This window comes from Trichosurus vulpecula, chromosome 4, assembly GCF_011100635.1.
Source record: "Trichosurus vulpecula isolate mTriVul1 chromosome 4, mTriVul1.pri, whole genome shotgun sequence".
Lineage (NCBI taxonomy): Eukaryota > Metazoa > Chordata > Mammalia > Diprotodontia > Phalangeridae > Trichosurus > Trichosurus vulpecula.
The window spans coordinates 103,712,243-103,723,674 of NC_050576.1; the positions used below are offsets into that span (position 1 = coordinate 103,712,243).

The 11,432-nt window shown below is 46.5% G+C and overlaps 1 protein-coding gene across 1 annotated transcript; it reads right to left on the reverse strand.

The window, feature by feature from the left end:
* Positions 1–1,130: 1,130 nt before the first annotated feature.
* LOC118848860 (NADH-cytochrome b5 reductase 1) lies at positions 1,131–6,598 on the reverse strand. The gene is made up of 9 exons (XM_036757896.1): positions 6,531–6,598; positions 5,960–6,109; positions 5,767–5,839; positions 5,032–5,138; positions 4,597–4,726; positions 3,733–3,816; positions 3,003–3,088; positions 2,371–2,470; positions 1,131–2,005 (listed from the first exon to the last, which is right to left on the reverse strand). Exons 1-9 carry the CDS (start codon positions 6,543–6,545, stop codon positions 1,833–1,835), a joined length of 918 nt encoding a protein of 305 aa, XP_036613791.1. The 5' UTR covers positions 6,546–6,598; the 3' UTR covers positions 1,131–1,832.
* Between the last annotated feature and the right edge of the window lie 4,834 nt (positions 6,599–11,432).

An 11,432-nucleotide genomic window follows, 5' to 3' on the forward strand; every position in this document is an offset into this window, starting at 1 on the left:
TTTCTTTCCTCCTATCCTTCCTCCTCTTCCTTTTTATTCCTCCTCCCCTTCCCTTTTCCCCCTCTTCCACCCCTCTCCTCTTTCCTCCTCCCCTCTCCCTTCCTCTCCTTCCCTCCTCCTCAGTCTCCCTCCTTTCTTTCTTCCTCTTCCCCCTCTTTTCTCTACTTTCCTTCTCCTCCCCCTCCCTTTTCCTCTGTCCTCCTCTCCCTTCTCTCCTCCTCCCTCCTTTCTTCCTCTTCACTTTCCTTCCCCTCTTCTCCCTTCTTTCCTCCTCTCCCTCTTTCTCCTCCCTTCCTTTCTCTCCTTTTTCTCTTCTGCTCCTCCCTTTTTCCTCCATCCCCATTCCGTTTTCCTGTCCTCTCTTCCTTCCTCTCCTTTTTTCTTTCCCACTTCCTCCTCTTCCCTTATCCTTTTCCCTGCCTTCCCCTCTTTCTCCTCCCTTTCTTCCTCTCCCCTGTCCTCTTCCCTACCCTTCTTCACCTTCCTTCTCCTCTTCCCCCTCCTTTTCTCCTCCCCTCCTCTTTCACCCCACTTCTCTTCACCTTTCTCCTCTCCAGAGGAAAGACTGCTTCCTCCTCCTCCTCTTTTCAATTCTCGTTTCCTCTTCTTTTCTTTTCTCCTCTTCTTGTTCCTTCCTTCTCCTTTCCCCCTCCTATTTCCATCTCCCCATCTCTTTCCTCACAGACCTCAGCTTAACTATCTGTGATCTAGTTCAGCCTGTACCTGAACAAAAACCTCACCATACCCCAGCAGCCTTTGCTTTAAGAACTCTGAGGAGAAACCTGCCCCTTCCGGAGGAGATGGAATGTCAACAATGTCTGTAGACAGACAGACAGCCTCTAAAGGTGCATATTCTTGTCCTCAGGCCTCCTAAAGGATACCTTCACTCCAACTGTCCTACAGCTCCTCCAGCTCCTCCTCTCCATCTCCCTTCTCCTCTTACCCTTCCCCCCAGCTAGGAACCCTCTCCCTTCCTTGAGGCAGCTGCTCAAATTGTGTTACAGTGGGTGATGTACGTGGCACTGCACATTTCAACACATCACCTCGCGTGGAAGGTTGGGGAAGGATACTATGCTGTGACATGGCTATCCTCTGGCAGTCACCCCAGACACACAGACACACCAGCCCCATGGAAGCCACATGGAGGCCTTGGCCCCGTTTATTTTCACAGCCAGAGGCTCCTGACACAAAGACAGTGTCTAAGAAAGACCCTAGGCAGGTAATATCTTCCAGCAGACACAAGGAGAGGGAAACAGGAGTCCTGGTATCAAAGATAGGCACGTATATCTCAGGCTCCTTACTATGAGGAGGGTTAGGAGTCTGGGGAGAGAGCACCCTTCCCCTGGCCTCATCATCTCACCAGCAGTACAGTCTTCTCCATTTTAATGCCCCCCCTTCTACTGCACACACAAGAAATCTACCCCCCCCCTCTTTCAGAAGCAACAACTAAGCATCTTCAATTGTCAAACTGTGCCCCCCAACTGCTCTTTTCATACCTGGACAGTGAAAGTGAGGGTGTAAATCCTTGAACCCTCTCTCCCAAAGTCAGATCCTTAGGCACCACCCTTCTGATCTTATAGACTGAGACTTCTAGACCAGGAATTGGAGGAGGGACAGTGTCTAAGTCTGCCCAGACCCATCTAAGTGCCTTCTCCCAGAGCTAAAGGGAGGCTGATCCCAGAAGAAAACACCAGGGATCTAAGATTTGGCAGAGGTTGAACAAGATTGGGCAGCGATATTAGATCAGTAGCTGGGGGCTCACAGTGTGAGCACCTGATAGGGAGATGGATGGGAGTTATTAGGCTGAGCAAAGCTAGAGGAGGGTAAGGTCCTCAAAAGGTAAAACGCATCTTCTGTGGATACCCCAGCTTATCCAAGTTGGGGTGGCAGGCCAGCTGTACCATGGGAGGTGGCCCACACAGCAGCAGCAACACATCGTCCCCTGGGGCAGGCAGGTACTTCCGGATCATGTCAGCTGTCACAAAGCCCCTGCTATAGGTCCAATCTGCAGTGAGATGGAAGAGGAGAAACTGAACTGAGACTCCCACTCTAACCCAGGGTGTGGCTCAGGGTGGTGGATAGTACTATAGGCTCTATGTTATTAAGTAATGTTAAGGAATGGAGGAGGCAACCACAAGCACAGCCACACTAGCAGTACCACCACTGCCAAGGACTCAGGGAACATGAATAGAAATTGATTGGGTCTTTGGGGTGGTCTCAATCCATTTGGACATGGAAGATGGTTTTTCCATTTGAACCAGAAACCAGGATGAAGAAGGCTAGGACCCAGATGCCAGGGGAGATGAAAAGGGAGGGGGGAGAGAAGAGGAAAATGTCTAGGTGTGGCAAGGGATAGGGAAGCTGAGTTACCTGCTGGAGGTTGATCCAAAGTGAACCAGAGTTTAAATCGTTCAGGATATCGGGCCTGCAATTCCTCCAGATCTTCTCGTAGAATTATGTCCTTCTCAGTCTGAAATATCAGGGAAAGAGGAAGTAAACCATTCTAGAACCACCTAACACCCCTCGCCCCCAAAGAGAACCCAAGCAAAAGCCTCATCTCTAAAGCAATGCCTCAATCTCCAGCCTTCACGATGCTCCCTTAATAAGTAGGGAAAGACATTATTAAAGGAGTAGCTTCAGATTCCAGGAAATAAGAATTTCATAGAGTTGAACTGAAGGTAAATGGAAAGATCCTAGGATCATAGCTGACAGGGACCCTCTGGTCCAACACCCTTATTTTCCAGCTGAGGAAACTGAAGCCAGAGGTAAGATTTGCCCAGGGTCACACAGGAAGCATCAGATTTGGGATCTGAACCTGCTCCTCCATCCTCCCCAACTTCCAGAAACCTGTTTATGGTCTTCTCTCCAACAGCCCAAACCTCAAGCCTGTTGCTGGGATAGATTTTGAGACAGTCCCCAGGCCTAGCCTATGGCACTCTGCACTTCATGCCCCACAGTCATCAGCCATTCTGCAGTCCTGGTACACAGCAAATCTAACCAACCTGGTTGGCAAACAGCAGAAAGCACTGGGTTGGATCTTCAGGGTCCTTTAGGATGGCCCGGATGAGCTGCAGCATTGGGGTGATCCCTGAATAAAGACCCCCCCTTGTTGTTGTGTGTCAGGAACAGCTCCTACCGCCAAAAGCCTGGTTAGCCCTTTTTCTCCTCAATCCTACCTATTAACTACTTCATATATTTACTCCATTTCCCATTCCCTACTATCCTGATTCTTTCTCTTCCCTGGTTTCCTAGAACTCTATTTCCAGACAGGAATTACAATTCACCCCCAGAAAACCTGAAGTCTGAATTTAGTGAGTGGTTTGGATAAATCTTGTGACATCACACATATTCATATAAATTCAAATGGTAAAATTCATTTAAGGAAACAATCTAAGACTTCTTCAAAAAAAAATCCACAATCTAGGACTAGTGTTGAAAGAAGCAGCTGTCAGCAAACATCTAATGACTCAGTGAAGGGCTGCAGATCCAGCTCTCTGCACAGCCATTCTGATTTGCTTCTTTCCATTCCAATCCCAAAAGGTCTGGATTTGAGATTGTTCAAAACACCCCCTGATTTCAATCCCTCTTTTTAATTTTCCACAGATCCAGGAACTCCAGCAACCCATCATTACCAGTCCAGCTATGAGCATCTAACCCTTCCAAGTGTCACTTGCTACCCGCTCCATGCCAACGGCCAGCAGCATTGGGGGCAGACACAAGGGTGACACACACCCGTCCCTCCGGCAATCATTCCCAACTTCTTCGCCACTAGGGGTACTGCTGGAGATTTCTTGCTGCAGTGAATGTCAAATTTCCCTAAGAGAAGTCAAGGGCAGAGAGGACAAATGGGAAGTCATTGTAAGGAACTGAAAATAAAAATGTAGGAGAAACCCCAGGGACCCTTTATTAAGTCGTTATGAACCTTAATTCTGGACCTCAATGCAGTGGCAGATTTACTCACAGACTGGTTGGAGGATTCAAACTGATCTGGCTACTGACAGTGATATATCCTGGGAATATGAGTAGGGTTGAGCCACCTGTCTATCATTCCTGCCAGAACCCCATACTCTGAGGGAAGAGAGTTGCTGTTCTAGGGCTACACCATGAGTCATGAGCAATCTTGGGCAGTGAGATGCCTCCCTGGTGAGACAGACAGGCATGGGGCCAGGTGTGACTCAACATTCCCTATTGACACCAGTGGGGCTCAGGAGGGTAGGGGAATGGGCCCAGCTGTTCCAGTGAGGGAAGAATAGGGAGGAACTACAATGAAATCTACCTCCAGGTCACTATGAAAATGAGGCTGAAAAAGCTCTTGGGGAGCAGCGAAGGAAGCCAAATGTCTGCCCCGCTCATAACTATCTCTGTTACAACTGATGGATTCAGGGCAGTGGCTGTTCCCTATGGCAGATGAGACAGGATAATGTGTCTCATTATCAGAGCTATGCTTAGGTGAAAAAGGAGCCCTAGGTTTAGATAAACACAAAGAATAAAGGTCATACAAAATGGTATGCATAATGCAGATACATTCATAATGCAGACAATGCCAGGAAGGCCTAAAAAAACAGGAGTTGGACTAGAAAGCAGGAGGGCTGATACCTTTCCCATTGTAAGTGAGCATTCCACTTGGCCCCCGAAACTCCACCACATCTCCAATCTTTAGGCTGTCTAGGTACTGAGACATCTTCCCTCCCTCAGGGAATTTGGGATGTACTCCTTTCAGGTAGACCTGTCGAAGGGAGAGAATAGCATCTAACCAATTTCACCAGTTATAAAACCCCATCTCTCCCTATCCCACTTCTGGCCTTTTCCTCACAGATTTAACCCAAGCTTCAGAAACTCCAGATGTTACTGGTGGCTGAGTCAGATGCTTGACTGAGCTTGAGTTTAGGGTGAGGCTTGTGCATACTCCTTTTCTCCAACCTCCAAAGGCCTCCTGTCCTTCATAGACCCGGTGAATTCCCAGAAAGCCCAGGAAAATGTTGGAGGGGGGAGGGGGAGGAAAGGAAGAATACTTGGGGCCCTATATCATACCTTGATGACAAGATCCACGTAGCCCCTGTTCTCATCACTGGTGACAGGTGTGTAGGGCCGGACAACCAAGTTGCCATCAATGCGGGCAGACAGGTAGACATGCTTTCCTGGTGACCATGTAGAAAGTAGGGTGTGAAGGTGAGCCAGGAAGCTCCCCCAGCCCTTCCTGCTTTCTGGTCCAGTGAGTTTTAAAGTAGGTTTTGAATCTGAGCCCAACAATTGTCTGTTCCAGGTCAGAATGGATCACAGAGCAAGTGTGCTCAATGAGCTCGTTTTAGATATAGCAAAGCATTACATGGGGGTACTTATGAAGAGAGGAGAAACCTTCTTGCTCCTAGTCAGATCGCCATGATCCCCAAATTCCAGCAGACAAAATGAGAACTCTGATCAAATTTGTCCTAGGGTCCCAGTGAGGGGTTCAGGGGAAGAGAGATGATCCAGGTTAATGTCTCCCTACCCTGGCAAGAGTCAGCAATGATGATATGAAATCCTGGGGGGTTAGGTGGGGATTGTGACTGGCAAAGGTAGGCGAAATGGAGACCACACCCCACTAATATAGAACATTATCGCATTTGTCAGACTGGAAATCAATTCATGAAGGGAAAGGAAAAAGGGGAAGAAATGGAATAATAGGAGATTGGAAGGGAGGAGGGAGAGAGGGCTCCTGTTCTTTATGTGGGGTGATCCAGTAGCTGTGCCCTTCCTAGTCCTCTGCCCACCAGAGACTCTCCTTACCTACAGGTAGTCCCAGGATGTGATGGGCTGAAGGCAGGGCAAAACGAAATTTCTTGGTGTTGTGGCTGACAGTCTGAAAAGAGTTAAATAAAGGAGCATCTCACTACCCCGCCACCCGTTGTTCCCCCTTTTCTAACCTCCTCTCGATCCCCCACCCCCACCCCCGACGCACATATTCCCACAGGTAACTTGCCGTCTTATCCAGCAGCCTCAGCAAATACTTCTCGTTGGGGTCCAGAAGAGTGACGGGTGTCCTTCGAGACCTCCGAAGCAGGTAGGAACCGATGGCCACTCCTAGCAGGGACAGAAGCCCCACTCCCAGGGAGGCCAGCAGGGCAGTGCTCTGTCGGGGAGAGAAGTCCGAGTGAGGGATTGAGTGGGACAGTCCCGTAGCCTATCTGCGCTGGGATATCCACAAGCAGAGCCTCTAGTTCCCACAGCGCTGGGGGGGTGCCTCGCTTAGTAAAGGGAAGAGCTGCTGGAGGGTGGGGGAAGATGCGAGGGTCTAGGGTGAGGCGCGTCTTGGGGGTCTAGACAAGTGACAGGGCTGTCTCCAACAACGGGTATGGTAACGGGCAGGGAAACTTGCTTCAGGGGCTGGGCTTGGGTGCAGATGGCATGCAGAACAGAGCTGCGGAATACAGAAAGGAGGGCTTCTAGAGTGAGCCCCAGGTAGTGGCGCAGGGGCTTCGGAGTCCTGATAAGGGGAAATCTTCGGGTGCAAAGGAGGGTGGGGGCAGGGGTGAGGAGTAGGGGGTTCTCACCGGCTGGATCCCCATGATCAAGTGCGGAGTCCGCTCTCTAAACCTCCCAGGCCCGATCCTAGATCCCACAATGCACCGAGGGGCAGGGCGGGGCAGGGTGGCATGGGACCAGACTCGAAGAGAAGGAAGGAAATAAGAAGAGGACAGAAGGGGAGATGGGAGGGAGAAGAGCAAAGGGGAGGAGAAAGGAAGAGAGAAAAGATGAAAAGAAAGGGGGGAAGAGAAGAAGGGAAGAAAAGAGAGAAGAGGCTAAGGGAAGGAGAGGGAAGCTGAGGAGGAAGGAAGGTAGGAGAAGAGATAAGGGTAGAGAAAAGGAAAAGAGGGAAGGAGAAAGAAGAGAAGAGTAATGGAAGATATGGGAGAGGAGTGGAAGAAGGGAACGGAAAGAAGAAAGAATTCAGTAATTCTTAGGGCTGTCCTTGCAACCATCTGCAACCCCGAACACCGAAACTCATAGTCCTGAACGTCATATTTCTGTGCCTGGTTGGGGGTGGGAGTGGGAGTAGGGGTGAGAGGAAGGGAAGAGGGAGAAAGAAGGGGACCCTCCTCACTAGAAGAAGAGAATCACAGACTCACCCTGTCACACCTAGGATGGGGAAGGGACCTCAGGGGCCGTCTAGTCCAGGCAGACCTGAAGGAACATTCTCTTTCCAGCTTAGCCCATGCTCATACAGCCTATGAAGACTTTGAGGAAAAGGGAAACTCACTCTTTGGAGATAGTCCTTTCTACTTTTGGATGGTTTTAAGTTTCTCCGTACATGGGGTCAAAACTTGTCTTCCCGAACTTACACCCCTTTGTTCTTATACCTTCCTTCTGGGATCAAGCAGAGGAGGTCTGATCCAACCAGCTGCCTCAGCATCTGAAAGACCAGCCTTCAGATCTGGCCTCGGACACTAACTAGCTGCATGATCCTGGGAAAATCACATATAGGGATAATAATAATACTTACTTCCCAGGGTTGTTGTGAGATAAAACTTGTGAAGTGCTTCAAATATAGTAGGTACTTAATAAATGCTTGTTTCTTCCTTCCTCTTCCACTTGACAATTCTGCAAAAGCAGGAAGACAGCTATCTCGTTCTCTCTGTGCTCTCTTTTCCAGGTTAAACATCCCTAGTTCTATCTGTCGCTCCTAACTCTTCTTGTATTACTTTATTTCAGGTGACAAACTCATTTAGCACAGAAATCTGCTCTTCACTTATGCCAGGAGCTCTGTTCACTGAGCAAAAAGCAGCAAGACACATTGAAGTCCGATGTTAGAGTGGACTTCTTGATTTTAAAGAGAACGAGACACCGTGAAGTAGCTTCATTATGCCTATCAGTAGCACCACTATTCACTTAATTTTCCTATATTCAAAACTTTGTTGCTATTTCTGAAGTGGTATATAGGGTGTCCAAAAAAGGCCTAGCATCTCTGGCGCGAGAGCTTGCTGAGATCTTTTCAGGGCCGCTCATCCACCTTTGGTGTCTACCTGGCGCTCAACTCTCGCCTGTGGCTCCAAGAAGCTGTAGCATGCTTATTGTCCGCAACCCAAACAATCGAAAATGGGTTCGGGGGATGGAAGGGACTCAAACCCATTGGTGAGTTAGGGGTTTGTTTGCCCACACATGTGAAGATTTCCCCTTAGCAGGATGGGCAGATGAGAACAATTTTTCCAATAGCCTTGGAGGTTGCTGAAGCAGGCACACCGGTTTTGATTCTGAATTTAAATACCAAAAGGAAAGAACATTTCCATATGCACAACAGGTCATAGAAAGAGGATTGTATATACAACTATTTATCTAAATTTCATAAAGCTTGCTTCATTTAAAATTACACAATGAATTCCACATGTGATTTTCAAAACTGCCATACTAGTCTGTGCTTCCTTTTAAACTTTCTTTTTTCTCATCTGTACATTTTAAAAAATGTTCAACGGCCCTTTTTTGCAGCATTACTGTTGCTAATTCCCATGTCCTTCATCCCATGAAAATCAGAAAGACAGAGGAAAAAAAAAACTCTTGTAACAAATAAGCATAGTCAAGCAAGATGAATCCGCACAGTTGTTGTTGAGTCGTTTCAGTCATGTCCAACTTTTTGTGACCCTATTTGAGGTTTTCTTGGCAAAGAAACTGGAATGGTTTTCAATCCTTCTCCAGCTCATTTTACAGATAGGGAAACTGAGCGTTAATGACGTACCCAAGGTCGCACAACTACTGTCTGAGGCCAGATTTGAACTCAGGAAGATGAGTCCTCCCGACTCCAGGCCTGGCACTCTATCTGCTGTGCCACCTAGCTGCCCAGCAATCCACCGTGGCAAGTACCAAAATATTTCTGCACCTTGAGGCATTCACCACTGATTACTTCGGTATAGTTTACCATTTCCTTTTCTACGCTATTTATTCTTCTATTTTTTCCCTCTAGAGATTTTATTTCATTTTCAAAAATTTTCTTGCTCTAGTTCTTCTAGATATTCTTATAGTCTTTGTGGAAAATCACTCTCTTCCCTTTGAATCTTTGCTTATAGTTGTTACAGAGTTACTTTCTCCTTCTAGGCTGGAGTTCTGGAAATTTCTAGAGCTACAATAATTTTTTATACTGGCTAGTGTCTTCTTTGGTTTACTCATCTTTCCAGCCAGGCTTCATTCCTGAACTGAACTTTGTGACATGCCAAGCCCTGGTCCCTGCTGCATTTTTGGATAGAGAGGTAAGTCCTGCTTTATCTTCTCCTGCCGTCTCTCCAGGTTATGCTCCATACACAACGTTAATCACATGGGAGCAGCAAGAGCAGAAGGCTCCTAGGAGAAGGTTCCAGGACAAGAGCATTCTGGTAAATGTTTAATAAACTCATTGGGGAAAATATATGCAGGACACATTCTTAAATTTAATCCATGTTATGGATATTCTATCAATGACTTTCTTAAATCTAGACAATCAACAAAGTAATAAATCAAGCCCTGATTTATACGGATGTAAATGATCATAGAGCCCTGATTTCTGAGATGTAAATGGTCATACAGAAAATTTAACAATCAAAGCTAGCCATTTAGGAGCTGGGTCCAGCACACCAAGGTAGTGGCAGAGTCAGAAACCAAGAGTGGTCATCTTTGAAGCCTTGAGGAGAGCAGTGACTAGTGTGGCATGGATGTGGTTTAATCCTCTCATTTTATAAAGAAGGAAAATAAGACTGGACAATGGGAATAGATTTGCCTAATCTAAATCATTTGACCTCATAGGTCCTGAAACCTACTTCTCAATCGTTTTTCTTATTCTTTAGTCAAGTTCCTTTCAAATTTCCTGCAGCTACATTTCTAAACCTAGATATTTCTACTTTTTCATTCTGCATTGATCTTGTCTCTTATGTTATTGAGAAGATTGTGGAAAGAAGACATAAAGTTTCTCACTTTCCTCTCCATTTCAAAATTTCTCTAAGGATTATAGAATTAGGGGTGGAAGAAAACTTGGAATTTATTTAGCTTAACTTCTTTGTTTTACAGATGGGGATACAGAAGCTCAGATAGGCTATCAATTGCCAAGGTCAGAATTAATGGCAGGGCTAGGTTGAAACTAGGTCCTCTGATTCCAAGTCTGACTCTCTTTCAACTGTTCCATTTTCTTTCCCCTTCTTTCCTAAAACAGCAGAGGAAACATCCTTCCGCTTTCCAAGTATAACTCCTGGTTTTATTTTCCATTCCAGTCCTTCCAACTTGGTCTAGCTAGTAATTTCTCCATCAATTGTCCATTTCCAAACTTTTCCTCTCCACTTGTTCCTTCCCTATTATTACGAAAATGTTCAGGTTTTTCTTATGCAGAAAAGAACCCCAATGTCCAATCCCCTCCCCTCCAAACCTATCTTTCCCTAGCATCCTGATACTCAGTTAAGCCAATTCTGTCTTTATCTGCAGTCCTGACTTTTCTCCTGTGCTTTAGAAAAAAGTAGGCTGGTAGATACTCTCAGGAAGATTTGGTGTGACACCAAGGGCTTTGTGACCAACCAGTTGGAGAGCAGAAAGAAGGATCAGTCACATGCTCTTTCCACACACCCCCGGTCAGTTATGGATTGGTCTCTAACACTGCTATACCACCACCTGTAACCCCTCCACCTACTATTATTCAAAACTCTCATACTCTGCCCTTCCCACATTTGGCTTCATATCTACACCTGGGATTTGGCCCCTTCAGGTTGGGTATAGCTGTACCATGACTCAGGCAGACAAAGCAGATACAGTAAGACAAAATTCACCACCCTTAGGGGTCCCATTCCTTGTGTTCCAAATTATCTCATGGCTGCTGCAGGCAACCCTCAGAGTCTGTGCTCTGTACCCTGCAGCAGTGGACCATAAGAGGAGCCACACCTCCCCTTTTCATTTTTTGGCAAGATAAAGTGGATTGTATTAGATAGATGAACATGGAAGGGTCGAGATCCACATGGAAGATCTCTTTCATTATCTTTCCTCCAACTTCTACTTCTCTTCCTTACTTCCCTAGTACAGTGGAGGGCATCACCATCCTTCCTGTCACCGAGGTTCATAAACCAAGTGTCTTCTGATCATCATTCTGCCACACCCCTCACATCCATTCAGTTGTCAAATGTGGTCCTTTTTACCTCTACATCTTTCACAAGTATTTCTTTCTCTAGTTGCATAGCCATCAGCCTTATTCAGTCCTTCTTCCTGTCTTATCTGGATTATTGCAATAGTCTCCTCTTGGGCCTCCCTGCTTCAGATATTTCCCTTTTCCAGTGCTTTCTCCACAAAGTTGCTAAATGGTTTTCTTAAAGCACAGATCTGACTATGTTACTCCCCTTCAGTGGTTCTCTACTGACTCTAAAATACTATTTCAATTTTATCTTATTCTTTTCAAATTTTGGGATGTTTTATAATGTACTCTGTTAGCATAGTATTACACGTATATAATTTATAAG